Source organism: Acomys russatus, chromosome 29 (genome assembly GCF_903995435.1).
Source record: "Acomys russatus chromosome 29, mAcoRus1.1, whole genome shotgun sequence".
NCBI classification, from domain to species: domain Eukaryota; kingdom Metazoa; phylum Chordata; class Mammalia; order Rodentia; family Muridae; genus Acomys; species Acomys russatus.
In genome coordinates, this window is record NC_067165.1 from 7,377,206 (window position 1) to 7,393,659 (window position 16,454).

The window sequence follows — 16,454 nt, forward strand, 5'->3', positions numbered from 1 at the left end:
CTTCAACTCAATGCCCCTCCTTTCTGTTTAATCCCTGTCGGCTGGTTACTTGCTCTGCCTCTTGACCTAGGGTTAACTTTATTCAATCCCGTGTACAGAAAACTCTTGGACTAAAGGTGTGTCCTGGGGCTGAGCCACACCACAACTACTTGTTTATTATAAACAGAAAGTTCTTGGATTAAATGTGTGTGGTAAGGATGAGCCATTCCACAGCTAGAAACGGGTTTTTACAGTTCACAATCCCCGAGGTTCAAAATGGGATCATATATCCTGCAACAGTTCGGTCCATCATTGAGGGAAGCCAGGGCAGGAACTCAAGTCAGGGCAGGAACCTGGAGGCAGGAACTGAAGCCAGACCATGGAAGGGTGCTGCTTACTGCCTTGTTCCCATGGCTTGCTCAGCCTGCTTTCTTACAAAACCCAGGACCATCTGACCAAGAATGGAACTGATCATAGTGGGCTGGGCCCTCACACCTCAATTATCAATCAAGAAAAGGCATCCCACAGGCTTGCCTACAGGCCAATGTGATGGAGACTATTTGTTAAATGAGGTGCCCTCTTCCAAGGGAAATCCAGTTTGTGCTGAGTTGACAAAAACTAACCAGTGCAGAGTCAGAACATTTGAATATGAGTACCAGCCAAATCAGAAAGCACTTAGCATGAGGGTCAGTGGTTAAGAACACTGGCTGAGGGGCTGGAGAGATGGCTCAGCGGTTAAGAGCACTGACTGCTCTTCCAGAGGTCATGAGTTCAATTCCCAGCAACCACATGGTGGCTCACAACCATCTATAATGTGATCTGATATCCTCCTCTGGCCTGCAGGTGTACATGCAGGCAGATCTCTGTATACATAATAATAAATAAATAAAAATCTTAAAAAAAAAAAAAAAAAAAGAACACTGGCTGCTTTTCCAGAGGACCTGAGTTCAATTATCAGCACCCACATGGTGGCTAACAACGATCTGTAATTCCAATCCTAAGGAATCTGATGTCATCTTCTGGCCTTTGAGGTCACTGAAGGCACATGGTGCACAGACAGACATTCAGGCAAACACTCATACACATAAAGTAAAAATAAAATCTAAAAAAAAAGTGCTTAGTAGCTATAGAGTCCTGAGAAAGTTACTAAATATCTGAGTCTCGGTGTCTCTATGTGTATAAAAAAAGAGCCTGAGTGTGTTCCAGGATTGGCATCTCCTGAGCCAAAAAAAGTCTGTGTCATGGGTCAATGTCAGAGTTCAGTGAGATGAAGCAACAGAGGCTCATATAACCTGGAGGGTTCACTAGAGTGTAGTCCATGCTGCCAAGGCCAGATGCACACAACACCAAACCAGCTCCAAAGGGCCTCCTCCACTGCTCCTCAGCCCTGTGTCTCTTCAGGGCTCTATTAAACCTCTCTCTGTTTCCTCCAATTCCCACAGGACATCTCTGCCCACTATACGTGCTTTGAGAGGGTCATGAGAGAGACAGAAAGACACAGAGAGAGAGAGAGAGAGAGAGAGAGAGACAGAGACAGAGACAGAGACAGAGAGACAGAGAGCTTCTGCAGGAGTGGGGACCCCAGAGGCATCCTCTCACTAGCTCCTTAAGGAGGCACTTCTGCCACTGCATGGCCAGCCTCTTTGCTGCCTCTGTCTGTAACACTAAGTGGGACCAATAGAAGGCGGTAGCATGCGTAATATCACACCCTCTTTCAGATGTGTTCTAAGTTAGTTCTCTTAATTCAGTACCTAGCCAGCCTTTCAAGTTCACTCACTGACATCCTTATTAAATGCCTACTATGTGCCATGTGCTATAGTTAAGGGCCTGGCGTTTAGTTATATTTGATTTGAACTCAGATTTGAAACAGAAGACAGATACAGTAACTCCAGTAAATCTAATATATGTAATGATATGGCACCAAACTGTAGGTAGGCCGGGAACTGTCTGTCTGTCTGTCTGTCTGTCTGTCTGTCTGTCTCCTCTCCCTCCCCGCCTGTGTGTGTGTGTGTGTGTGTGTGTGTGTGTGTGTGTGTGTGTGTGTAACTTGGTGAATGATCCAGAGAAAACTTTATTGTTGTTGTTTTTCCCAAGATAGGGTTTCTATGGGTAGCCCTGGCTGTCCTGAAACTCACTCTGCAGAGCAGGCTGGCCTTGAACTCAGAGATCCTCCTTCCTCTGCCTCCCGAGTGCCGGTGTGCATCACCATGCCTGGCATCAGAGAAAACTTTTGCAGAAGGTTGTATATAGAAGGGAAGAGGCTTAGGGCTGGGGAAATATAGGGCTCAGTAGGAGAGCACTTGGCTAGCGTACACGAACTAGATCTTGAGTTCAAACCCTGGTGCTTTACCACAAAAAAAAAAAAAAAAAAAAAAAGAAAGAAAGAAAGAAAGAAAGAAAGGGGAAAGGAACCAATCAGGCAACCACCAGCAAATTCCCAGAATACAGTCTATTGTTCTGTCAAGGAATGAGGCAAAAGGAACTAACTAGAGGGGAAGTGTGAGCTAGCTCATGGAGGAGCTGTACCCTGTGAGACGCTGTGGGCTTCCAGAAGCCAGGAAAGGCCTTAGACACAGAGAAAGGTGATGAGATTTGAATTTTAGAATTCCATCTGGCACTCATGAGTTCCAGAATGCTGAGGGCATCCAAGAAATCCCTCCTTCCAGCAGGATCTGTCAGAACCCGCCAGGCCCCTGGGCAGGTGCTAGGCCAGACACTGGAGACACAGCAGTAAGCAAAACCAGACATCCTGTTCTTATGGCACTTGCAGCTTGGCAAGGAAGACAGACACTAATCAAATAATTACACAAATAAATATGAAATTACAGTGGGAGTGAATGCTACACAGGAGATGCTCATGGTCCCAAGAAATGATGCCACAGGAGCATTTGACTGCCCAGGATGTTCACGGACAGCTCCTCTACTGAGCTGTGCAAGCTCCAAAGGAAGGTTCCAGTTGCATGGGCCTTCTTGGCCTCTCTCGCTTCAGAACCCACATACAGACTGATCTCCCACGGCAAACTGACACGGATCACCCATGGTACGCACCGTTTAGGTCTCCTGTCACTGAACAATGCCCAGCAAAGATTTAAAATTGAAAGGGAGAAATTAAACTCCTTTGACCCTTTAGATTATTTGAAGATAGAAGTACTATTCCTTCAGGGTCAAACTGGGCATCTTAGTGGGTTTCAAGTTCCCTTCATAGCCGGGCATGGTGGCGCCAGAGGCAGGCAGATTGCTGTGAGTTCGAGGCCAACTTGTTCTACAAAGTGAGTCCAGGACAGCCAAGATAATATAGAGAAACCTTGTCTTGAAAAGCAAAAACAAAAACAAACAAACAAGAAAACAACCCAACATGGTTCTGGTCATTCTGGTCACTGTTAAGGTCCTGTTTCAGGTGACTAAAAGGTCACCGATGTCGCCTTGTGAAAAGAGCACTGGTGTCTTAGAGACAAAACCTAGTGTTACCTAAGCCCCTGTGATGTGTTGCCAGCTGGCAGCATCTAAAGATCCTAAAACCATCTAAGGAGCAGGCCTCTGGCTGTGCCCGTAGGGGATCATCTTCTTAATGGTGTTCACTGGCTATGATCCTGGACTGTGTACGTGGAGAAAAAGAGCTGAGCAGAACACGATGTGACCAGCTGTCTTCAAGCGCCTGCTGTCTTGACTCCTCTGTCATGGTGGACTGTTCTGTACAGCAGTTATCTAGGACGGTAGCCCAAACCCCCAAGCAGTTAGTTATCTAGAATGGTGGCCCAAACCCCTGAGGAAGTGACCTAGAATAAACTCTTCCTTAAACTGCTTTTGTCAGAATGTTTTGTAACGACAGCAGGAAAAATAACCTAAAACAACCTGCCTTCACAATTGCCTGTCTTTTGCTGCGACAGGCTTCAGCTGCCTCTTTAGAGTATACAAGGGTTGCCATACAAACTGACCAATCTCAATGAGATATCGATGGTTTATTAGGATGCCATACCCCAAGACTGTCCATGGCCAGGACACGATGAACTTGGGAGCCAAACTGTGACCCCAGTCTGTTTCTAAGGCAGGTTTTTTATAAGAAAAGCTGTAACCAGGTAGCCAGGTGGGAAGCAAGGGGGAGGGCACCGTTCTATCATTTTGATTAGCTAAACACAAGAAGAATCGATTTTGTTCTAAGCACAATGTCCAGGTAGCTAGACAAAGCATTTTAAACTGATTGGCTACAACATAGGCTTTGGGACTTTTCAGTTCACCATTCTGGGAGAAAGAAACCTAGCAGGGTACTGCGGTTTTGTTAAGTAGAGCATAAATCATTAATTCAAGCAGAATGTTCAGCAAGTATTGAATTGTAAGTAAAAGGCTTTTCAAGCTCCCAGGCAGGTAGCGCCTGAGAGCCTGAACTCAATCCTACGTTATGATCAAAATGGAGACAAAATAGCTTCTGATTTGCTAAAAGCGACAGCAGGTGTTACCAGAGAAGCCACACTTATGCTAGGAACTAAAGTAGGTCTCAACAGAAGGGCTATAGAGTCTATGCAGGTTACAACAAGAGCAGCTGTTCTCAACCTGGGGGTCAAACAACCCTTTCACAGGAGCCATCAGAAAATACAGGTATTTGCTTAACAATTCATAACTGTAGCAAAGTTACAGTTATGAGGTATCAACAAAAATAACTTTATGGTTTGGGGGTCACCACAACCAATGTGACGAGCTGTATTAAAGGGTCACAGCATTAGGAAGGTTAAGGACCCCTGCTCTAGAGGAATGGAGATACTATCCTTTTCTCACAGGGATTTACCTGAGGTAATGGAGGAAAAATCCTATAACACCGAAGAGGTAAACAAACACAAGGCTCTGAACATTTGGAGAAATGCTACCTGAGTGAAGCATTATATTTATTCTGTGTCTCCAGAGAACAGAGTAATACACATAGATTTCAGCTCAGCAAATGGAGGATGTGTTTTAATGATCAGAAATGTCTGTCCTGGGCTGGAGAGATGGCTCAGTGGTTAAGAGCACTGACTGCTCTTCCAGAGGTCCTGAGTTCAATTCCAGCAACCACATGGTGGCTCACAATCATCTGTAATGGGATATGGCACCCTTTTCTGGCCTGCAGGAGTACATGCAGGCAGAGCATTGTATACATAATAATAAATAAACTTAAAAAAAAAAGAAAGAAAGAAATGTCTGTCCTGAGAGATGGTGGAGTCCACCATTGGAAATACTCAATGTAAATATACCAGTAAAGTTGTTGTTGTTGTTATTGTTATTATTACTGTTTTGTTTTGTTTGAGACAGGATTTCTCTGTGTAGCCTTGGCTGTCCTGGACTCACTTTGTAGGCCAGGCTGGCCTCGAACTCACAGTGATCTGCCTGCCTCTGCCTCCTGAGTGCTGGGATTAAAGGCATGCACCACCATACCTGGCTTGTAAAGTTATTATTTTTGAGTGATGGTATAAATAATTTGGAAGTTTCTTTTTTTCTTTCTTTCTTTCTTTTCTTTTTCTTTTTTTTTTTTTTTTTTTTTTGGTTTTTCAAGACAGGGTTTCTCTGTGTAGTCCTGGACTTACTCTGTAGACCAGGCTGGCCTCCAACTCACAGAGATCCACCTGCCTCTGCCTCCCAAGTGCTGGGATTAAAGGCATGCGCCACCATGCCTGGCATGATAGTGACTTCTAACCTGGTGCCCAAGAAGATAGACATGTTGGCCACTGGAAAGCCTCCATACCCAGAATAGAGCCTTATGAGAACGCCTGACCCATGTAGGTGTTTCCTTGACATTGCCCTTGTGTGTGTCTGTCTTCACAGTGGCAGGGACACTAGGGCCAGAGCAGTAGCTTGCTCACTCTGGGGTCTGCTCTGGCATAACGTTTTGCCTAAAAGTGACTTGATAGTTCTTGATGACATGGTCTCTTCCCTCAAGTAGCCAGTGAATCACTCATTTTTCTTTCTGTTCCTTCCTGTGTCCTTTTGGTTCTATTTTTGACTCTCATCGCTGGAAACGAAATCAATGTTTGTCAATGTGATTTTTTTTTAAAAAAAAATAAAAGATGGAGATTTAGGAGTGCTTCTCTGGGCGGCTTTCCATTTAGCACTGAACCGTGAGAGCTGCCTAGTTGTTCCCAACCTTGTTTTTCTTTACGTGAAATAACAACAGCACTGTCAATATTAGCAGCTGTTGCTCTGAGCTATTTTGAACTCCCTCCACACATTCTGTGCTCTGCCAGGCTCTCTCTCTCTATTCTTTTTAATCTTCGCATAATCACCTTAAGTTTGTGCTGTTGCCATCGCTTTACAGTTGAGGAAGTTGGCTTTTAGATTTATTCATTATTTTATTTGGTATATATGAATGTGCAAAATATCCATGGATTTATGTGCGCCATGTGTGTGTCTGGTGCCTGAGGAGGTCAGAAGAGGGCATTGGATTTCCTGGAACTGGAGTAATGGATGGGCATGAGCCACCATGTGGGTGCTGGGAATTGAACCCTGGTCCTCCGGAAGAGAAACAAGTGCTCTTAAATCGCTCCATTTCTCTCTCCAGCCTAAACAGATGAAGAAATTAAAGACTAATTATTTATAGAAATGACTTAAAAGTTAGATAATAATGATGAACACTCATCTATTCAGTTGCTTATCATGGGCCAGACATTTTATTTAATTACCAAAGCCCTATTCCATATGTGAGGAACTATGTCTCCAGGAAATAAAATAATTGCTCTATCTACAATTACATGGATAATGGATGGCAGAGCCAGGAGTCAGACCGAGGCCTGTCATCCATTCTCTTTCAAACTGAGGCTTTTGGCTGGAGTCAGCCCTGATAAGTTTGAACGGAGAGGGAAGTGACAGAGGCCAGGAGACATGCCCACTGGAGCTGGACGGACCTGGGGAGGTTGGGCTGGAGAAGTAATAGCTGGTTCTTAGTATGTACCAAGAACTATTTCCAGTATTATTTTCCTTCTGAGGCAGGGTTTCGTGTAGCCCAGGCTTGCCTTGGACTAGTCCTGCAACTGAGGATGACCTTAAACTCCTGCCTTCACTTCCCAAGTGCTGAGATTACCAGATGTGCACCACCATGCTGGTTGTGTTGAGTTGAGGACTAAACTCACGGCTTTCACATATGCAAGGCAAGAATTCTAGCAACTGAACTTCGTCTATAGCCCCTTTGTGTGTGACCTTCTTTCTTTTCTTTTTTCCTTTTTGGTTTTTCAAGACAGGGTTTCTCTGTGTGTAGCCTTGACTGTCCTGGACTTGTTTTGTAGACCAGGCTGGCCTCAAATTTACAGTGTTCTGCCTGCCTCTGCCTCCTGAGTGCTGGGATTACAGGTGCACCTGGCTTGTGTGTGACTTTCTTAATCTTCATTTTTTAAAAAAAGTCCTATGAGTTAGGTATTGTTATTATTCCTGTTTTATAGTAGAAGACGCTAAGGCCATGTTTGCCCAAGAAGAGGAGTATGAAAGAACACAAATACCAGGAGGCTGACAGCAATTATTGGAAGCCATCTAAAGGGCTGCCTTATGGTAATATGCTAAATCGGAGAGCAGAGATCTAACTCCAAAGGTCAGGGATACGGTTCACTTGATAGTGTTTGCCTGGAATGTAGAAATCCAGCTGGGCATGTGGCACACACCTTTAATCCCAGCACTCAAGGAGGCAGAGGCAGGCACACCTCTGTAAGTTCGAGGCCAACCTGGTCTACAAAGCAAGTCCAGGACAGTCAAGGATACACAGAGAAACCCTGTCTTGAAAAAAACCAACAAAACAAAACAAAAAAAGGATTCAGAAATCTCTGGGTTATACCAGGAACTGCATAAAACCAAGCATTGTGGTTTATGTTTGAATCAGCCTCGGGTACACCACAAATTTGAAATCATTTTGGGCTACATAAGACACTGTCCCAAAACAAACAAATACACAACAAAAACCCCATGCTTAAAAAAAAAAAGATTTTATTTATTTTCATTTCATGTGTATGCGTGTTTTCCATGTATGTTTGTGTACCACATATGTGCCACAGAGGCCAGGGCAGGAAGGAGGGTTGGATGCCCTGGCACTAGAGTTATGAACAATTGTAAGCTGAGAACTGAGCCAGAGCTCTACAATAACAGCGAGTACTCTTAACTACAGAGCCATCTGTCCTGCCCCACCTCTGTGCTTTTTGTTTAAGGAGCAAAAGTTGAACCTCTGCTGTGTCTGTAGCCCTGTGCTTATCTATGGCTACATAATAAGATTTCCAATTAGTTGGGCATCAACCGCATGGCAAGAGTTAGGGCATAGGCCTGGGCAGAGACATGAAACTGGACACCTTCACAGACATAACTTAGGGGCAGCTCTGGGGCCCAGAGCTGGTTGGACCCATGATCAGGAAGGGCAGCTTTGTTCTAATCCTCTAAGACCGGATTCACGGACTGAACTTGAGCCCACTGGGAGCCCGTAGAGCTGACTCAAAACAGGAAGTGAAGGCAAGAACATGAGAGAAGCTGATCAAATATTGAAACAGTGTTTATTAGATAGGCATACACAGAGAGGGGGAGGGAGGAAAGAGAAGGGGGAAGGGAGGGAGGGAGAGAGGGCAGCGGGGAGAAGCAGGCTTTGTACAGATCTCTCTCTCTCTCCTTTCCCTCTCCCCTCCTCTCCTCTCCCTCTCCACCTCCTCTCCCCCTCCCTCTCCTCTCCTCTCCTCTCCTCTCCCCTTCCCCTCCCCCTCCTCTCCTCTCCCCTCCCCTCCCTCTCCCCCTCCTCTTCCCCTTCCTCTCCTCTCCTCTCCCTCTCCCCCTCCTCCTCCTCTCCCCTTCCCCTCCTCTCCCTCTCCTCTTCCCCTCCCTCTCCTCTCCTCTCCCCTCCTCTCCTCTCCCTCTCCCCCTCCTCCTCCTCTCCCCTTCCCCTCCTCTCCCTCTCCCCCTCCTCCTCCTCTCCCCTTCCCCTCCTCTCCCACTCCACCTCCTCTCCCCCTCCTCCTTCTCCACTCCTTGCTTCCTTTAAGACAGGATCTTGTGACACAGTCAAGACTGGTCTTGAACTCACTATGTGTGTAGTCCAGGAGGGACTTGGACTCCTGCTCCTCCTGCCCCAGCTTCCCATGTGTTGAGGTTATAGGCCTGATGATCACACCTGCCTTGTCATTCTTCATTTTTCATATATTTGCATCTGATTTGTCACTGTACCTTGTAATTTCTTTTATTATTATTATTATTATTTTTAATTTTTTCAATGTGTATGGGTATTTTACCTACATGTGTATGTTGAGGTCAGAAGAGGGCATCTGATTCCCTGGAAGTGGAGTTACATGTTGGGAGCTGTCATGTAGGTGCCTGGACTAGGTCCTCTAGAAAAGCAGTCAGTGCTCTTAGCTGCGGACCCAACTCTCTAGCCCCTAGTAATTTTTTTTTTTAAATAGCTTTATCAGATCTTACCTGGACCACTACAAAATCCTCTAGCCAGTCCCAGTGCCACAGCATTGATCTAATTATGTCAATCTCCTGCCTCAAAACATTGGCCTTACAAGATAAAGTCCCTACTCCATAGCACAACATACAGAGTTCTAATAGCTTCGCCATCCGCTCATTTCCCATTTCCCCCCATTCTTTACATGCCTGAGCACTCAGAGGCCAAAGCTCCCCAACAGGCCAGCGAGATGGCTTTGTGCGTAAAAGCTCTTCTTATGCAAGCCTGACCACTCCCAGTTCCATCTCTAGAACCTGCAGTTGGAAGGAGACAACCAACTCAAACAAAGTTGTCCTGTGACCTCCACACATATGCTGTGGCATGCACATGCCCCTCGCCGTCACACACAGACACAATGGATGATAATGATTGATAGATAGATAGATAGATAGATAGTAGATACAGATAGAGATGGATAGATATAGATAGATACAGATAGATGATAGAGATAGATAGATGGATAGATAGAAAGAAAGAATATGTTGACTCTGTTTCTTAGCAACTAAACTTTATTATACAACCCAACTAGCTTATACAAGAAGGAAAAAGGTTAAAGGGACAAAAGAGTGAACCTTCCGGTAGCCATTCCACGGGACGGGTCCCTAGGTGTCTCTCTGGCCCGCGTGCTGGTCCAGCTGGTCCGCTGCTCTGCTCGCTCTCTCTGCAGCAGACTTTGTTATTCTCTCTTCCCCAACTGCCTGAGTCACGTGGGAAGGACCGGCTCCTTCTCCCGGTGAGGGTCCATTAGAAAGACAATAGTCCAGGTGGAGTTCCCAGGTCTGCTTCCTGAATTCCAGACCCAGGATGGCTCCACTCAGTCTGTCACAAGGTATTCATGGGGTGCCCCAAGGGTAAAGCCCGCCAAGACTGCTCCCACCTGTGACAAGGCTTATTCTTTCCCACAAGAATAAAAACATCTTTCTGTTGCTCATGACTACTTCACTTCTCTCCTGGAAAACCCTCCTTAGTACCTTAGTACCTCCTTAGCCCTGGTACCCTTGTTGTGCATGTTTTTAGGTGGGGCTCCTGGGATTTGTGCAGACTCCTCCTGAGGGATGCCATTTACTATGCATTTCTTGTTATTCTACTGAGATTCTGATAGAATTGTATTTCCTTCCCCTGTGAAAGTTGTATCTGGATAGTTGGTGTGTTATTCCTGCCCTGTCTTCCCTCCAGCAGCTGCTCTGTCCATCTTTATCTTGAACAAAGAAAGATGACATGAAGCAGAGCACCCAGTCGTGATGGGAAAGTGACAAATATGGAATCAAACAACAACACTGTTGAAGCTGCTAAGATTTAGGGATCCTCAGTTATGGAAGAGCCTATCCAGATAAAATGGCCTCTGCTTTCTGACCTGTCCTGTAACTTCCCCAACACTATTTCTCCCTCAGCTGACTTCAGGTCACCTTTTCTCTGATCCACTTCTGCAGATCTGGTGACATATTGTCTCCTATTGTTAATTACTAGTTCGTGATAGCCTTAGCCTCTCTATGAAGCTCTACTGAGGTTTTCTGAGGACAGGGACCGTGTTTACTCCATTTTTTTTTTTTTTTAATATATATCACGTAAAGTATGGTTAGTGGTTGTGAGAAAATGTTATATAGGTGTAAAGTCAGATTGACTTGAATCATTTTTTTTTAAAGAGTTATTTATTTTATGTATCAGAGTAAATCAGAGGGCATCAGATCATATTGTAGATGGTTGGGAGCCACCATGTGGTTGCTGGGAAATGAACTCAGGACCTCTGGAAGAACAGCCAGTGCTCTTAACCTCTGAGCCATCTCTCCAGCCTCTTGAATCATTTCTTGGTTCTAACATTTATTAGACAATTTCTCCAAATTATGGTTTTCCCACCTGTCAAACCAGAGTACCAACAGGTATTCCACAGGGCTTTAAATTTCAAGTTACTTGATGCAATAGTGCCATCTTAGAATTCATATTGCCTTTATTGTTTATTTTCATCATTGCCATAGATAGTACTCAGTAAATGCTTTTAGATACAGTAGGCTTGCATTGATTGAGGTGTTGTGGCATGTGCACTGGACTTAGAAGTCCTGGGCTCAGGGTTGTACTTTTGTCACCACTGTTATGACTTTGGGGAAGTCACTTACCCTCTCAATATTTTTTTTTTTTAATTTACATTATATTGTTGTTTATTTTTATGTTGCATTGATTGTGTGGCCACAGTGAGAGTGTACAGGCCAGAGGACAATGCTTTGGTTCTTTTCTTCCACCGTGTGGGTTCTTGAGATCGAACTCTGGTTGTCAGACTTGGCAGCAGGCACCTTTACCTGTTAAGTCATCATACCTGACCTGGAAATTATTATTGAAAATAAGAAGAAATGGGATGGAGAGAAAGCTTGGAGGTTAAGAGCACCGACTGCTCTTCCAGAGGTCCTGAGTTCAATTCTTGGCCACCACATAGTGGCTCACAACCATCTGTAATGAGATCTGGTGCCCTCTTCTGCCAGGCAGGTGGCACACAGGTAGAATACTGTATACATAATAAATAAAGAAATTTTTAAAGAAAGAAACAAACAAAGAGAGAAACTCAGCCTTGTAGGGTAGAGTGAAATCAAGAACCCTGTCATGGAGCTAGGCTAGTCAAGCTAACTGTGGTCTTAGTTGGGGAGGGTGGTCTGAGTGTCCCTGAGGGAAGATCCCCTCAGGCTGAAGACCCAAGATCTGAAACATTGAGCATCTCTCTCAGACTATTGCTGCTACTAATCTTGCTTTTCAGCCTAAAATAAAATAAAATAAAATAAAACAATTAGTTTTTTGAAAATGACGTCATCGAGCCCAGGCATGCCTTTCCTTTACCAAATTCTCAAACTGAGACCACGTATCAGAAATCCCCAATCAATGCCCCCAGGGAGGGGCATGAGTGAACTCCTGTTGTCACCCCATCTCTAATTCCTGTCTCCTCTGGATGACACATTGGATGCAACCAGTTTCCAGGCTACCTAGGAGTGTAAGATGAGCTGGGTATGGATTTGGAAACCGGGTCAAGACTGGAAGCCACTGTTGGAAAAGAAAAGGCTGTGTGGAGTCATGGTGGCACAGACCTGTACTTCATGCAATTGGGAGGGACAGGCAGCACAGTCCGGAAGTTCAAGGTCACCTTCAGTCACATGGGCTGCTAACTGAAAGCCTTAATAGCCTGTCTTTTTTTGTTTGTTTGTTTTTTTGTTTTTCGAGACAGGGTTTCTCTGTGTAGCCTTGGCTGTCCTGGACTCCCTTTGTAGACCAGGTTGGCCTTGAACTCACAGCAGTCTGCCTGCATCTGCCTCCCAAGTGCTGGGATTAAAGGCATGTGTCACCACGCCCAGCCCAATAAATAAATCTTAAAAAAAAGAAAAGAAAAAAAGAAAAAAGAGAAAATAAGAAGAAAGAAATTTTGCTTGGCCACAAAGAAGAGTAAAATTATAAAATCTGTAGTAAATGAATAAAACTGGAAAATATCATACTGAGAGAGGTATCCCAAGGCCAGAAAGAAATTGACACATATTTTCCCGTATGTGTATACTACCTGCTAGTGTTATGATGTGAATTTAAGTGGGGATGCGCAGAAGGCCTGGAAACTAGAAGAGGCTCATGAGAAGGAGAGAGGGTAGGACACATGTGAAACATTAGCAGAAGTGGAGACCAGTGGCCAGAGCGAAGTGGGGACAGAGAGATAGGGAAGAGGAGAGGACCAACCTAAACTAAGGACAGGTGAGAATCCCAGAAGGACAACTGATAACACATAAGCTAATAAATAGCGAATCCAGGGGCTAGAGAGACGGCTCAGCAGTTCAGAGCTCTGGTTGCTCTTCCAGAGGACCTGGGTTTGAGTCTCAGCACCCACATGTCAGCTCACACCTGTCTGTAGCGATGGCCCCAGAGGATCTAGCACTCTCCTCCGGCCTCAGGCACTCTTTCCTGACCTCTATAGGCACCAACATGCACATGGTGCATAGATATACATGCAGGCAAAACAACCATACACATAAAACAAAACAAAATTTAAAAGCCTATAAAAATTAAATTTAAAATTTTAAAGACTTGAAATATAAGTATGCTATATACTTACTTATATAACATGAATAAAACTGGTCCCAGAAACTACAAGTTTATCACATGAAAATCCTGTAGCAGGGCCAGAGTATCCCTTCCCTATGAGTAATTGGTCAGGAAGAAGTCTTAGGGTCCCCAAAACAATGCAAGTATTTGCCACAGGCATTGTTTTTTCACCAGAACTAGACCCTATTGCTCTCTTTACACTTTGGTGTCGAGAGTTAAAAATCAAGCTAGAACTGAGAGGGAAGTTTCTTTCCTGACACCTAGCTCTCATAAGTGCCAGACTGCTAGGCAAGAATCACCATCGAAACTCTTCTTCAGGTGTGGAACTGTGACCTGCATCACCAACCAACCAGCTAGGAAAGAAATGTTCTCTGGTACAATAGCGGCAAGTCGGTAACAGGAGTCACCAACTGCTCTTTGATCAGATTTGAGGCTCACTTCATAGGAGGGAGTCCACATTTGTTGTGGTTGGTGTTGTTGTTTTTCAAGACAGGGTTTTTCTGTGTAGCCCTGGCTGTCCGGGACTCGCTTTGTAGACCAGGCTGGTCTCGAACTCACAGCGATCCGCCTGCCTCTGCCTCCCGAGTTCTGGGATGAAAGGAATGCGCAGCTGCCACCCAGCTTTTTGCTGGGTGAGTAGTGGTAACTGCAAAGACTCATAACTGGCAAAAGTACTGAGAATAAGGAACTGCTGAATGGGACTTATATTTTGAGGGACGAGTAAACTGGGGCAGAATGTAATCTTTGGAATATGACATTGCTGTCGCACTTTTGTTTTTAATTAATTCATGGGTAAGCATGAGTGTGTTCTCTCTCTCTTATTCATGTGTGGAGGTCTGGGAACAACTTGTGTGAGTCAATTATTTCCTCATACCGTGTGGGTCCAGATAACTGAACTTGGGTCATCAGCCTCAATGATGGATGCCCCGACTCACTGAGCCATCTCATCAGCCCTGCTGTTGCAATTTTGATCTCACATGAGCTGAGATGAGCAATGTAAGACTTGTACAAGAATAGTCGGTCAGCATCCTGTCGAAAGAGAAAAAAGAGCTCTTGAGCTTCCCTTGACTGGGACCTATGGACAGACAATGGTATCTAAGTGTGTGTGTGTGTGTGTGTGTGTAGGGCATGAGGCCCCACTCCTCCCTGAGTGTCCACACACAGGGACTTGATGGCTGCTGAGGGGAGGAGAGACAATTGCTTTAGTGACATAGTAACCAATATAAGAGCCCATACATACATACATACATACACACACATATACACACACACACATATATATATATATATATGGTGGGTGGGGTGGGTGGGTGGTGTATGGGACTAGGTGGGAGGAGAGAAGAAAGTGGCAAGAACAGGCAAAGGGGACAGGAAAGATAACGGGGATGCATATAATAAAAATACATGTATATATGAAAATGCCACATTGAAGTCTGTTATGTACAGTCACTATATTGCTAATTAAAGTGAGACTATACGGGTTTTAAAAAAGCATAATTATTATCCACTCATGTTATTTTTCTGCCTCTTGCCCATCTTTTTCCATTGAGATGATAATTATTTTCTTAGTAATATCTGTGAGGTAATATGTTCTTCTAGTTAAGACCACAACGAATGTTCCTTAAATGTGCCTTGGATTGTCAGCTAATTGCCTTGGGGACTTTTCAGGACACCAATAGACTTACTGGGAGTCTGATTCTTTCCTTTTCTCATCCAGGACACAGCTGGGCAAGAACGGTACCGGACCATCACCACAGCCTACTACCGTGGGGCCATGGGCTTCATTCTGATGTATGACATCACCAATGAGGAGTCCTTCAATGCTGTCCAGGACTGGTACATACCAACTTCATTCATTAACTCCTTCGCCAAACTGTTCATGAAAACCTAGCATGTGCTAAGCCTGTGCTGTATGTTAAGGAAACCCAGGTAAACCAGTTGTGACTCCTGATTTTTAAGTTGTTCTCACAGGATAGGAGAAATCAAACCAGGAGGCAGACCACGAAAATGGCAGGTGATAGGTGTTGTCCTACTTTGCTCTTTGTTGCTGCAAGGAACCAAAAGTAACTTGGGGAGGTGAGGGCTTATTTCATCTTCCAGCTCCCAGGTCACAGCTATCACTGAGGGAAACCTGAGGCAGGAACCCGGATGTAGGACAGGCTGCAGAGACCACAGAGGACCGCTGCTTACTGGCTAGCTCCCCAAGGCTCGCTCAGCCTGCTCCCCGCCCCCCTCCCCGCCCCGGGGGTAGCACCGCCCACAATGGGCTGGGCCCTCCCCCCTCCCACATCCATCATTAACCAAGGGAATACCTCCCCTAGACTTGCTTACAATCCAATCCGATGGAGGCGGTTCCTCAGCTGAGGCTCCCTCTTCCCTGATGATAATTCTAGTTTGTGTCAAGTTGATGAAAACTAGCCAGCGACAGCACTGTATTGATGAAGAGAGGCATTCAGGATGTGGGAGCCGGAAGGGGACTTCTCTCCAGCTGCTGGAGTCAGGGTCTGAGGACATGTATGCTAAGTTCTGAGAAGTAAACAGGAGTTAGCCTGAGGGGCAAGTGGATAAGAAGTTCCAAAGACACAACCTCTGAGCCACAGATATCTTTCTTCTTGGGGCATCAATCACAGGGAAAGGAGAGACATATGAAGAGGAGGTGCTGACGAGACACAACCTCTGAGCCACAGATATCTTTCTTCTTGGGGCATCAATCACAGGGAAAGGAGAGACATATGAAGAGGAGGTGCTGACGCGCAGTGTCCCTAGTCAGTAGAGAACAGGAGAAGACGGGGTGCCTGTTCTTTGACAACAGAGGAGCTTGAGTGAGCCAGGTAGCCAGCGAGTGTTGACCAGCACCAATCTTGCCTCTTTTTTGCTCATAACTACTCTATTAGTCTTTTTTTTTTTTTTTTTTTTTTTTTTTTTTTTTTTTTTTCTTTTTCTGTTACTCTAGCAAAATACTCGGGGGTGGGGAACTTTATAAAGC

General features: G+C 45.0%; 1 protein-coding gene across 2 annotated transcripts in view; it reads left to right on the forward strand.

Annotated features, from left to right (window-relative positions):
- Positions 1 to 16,454, forward strand: part of Rab3b (RAB3B, member RAS oncogene family) — a 68,438-nt gene that overhangs the window by 37,175 nt on the left and 14,809 nt on the right. For both annotated transcript variants that reach the window (XM_051170964.1, XM_051170965.1), the window contains exon 3: positions 15,186 to 15,304. In XM_051170964.1, the coding sequence (XP_051026921.1) occupies positions 15,186 to 15,304 (119 nt within the window). The remainder of the gene's footprint in view (positions 1 to 15,185; positions 15,305 to 16,454) is intronic.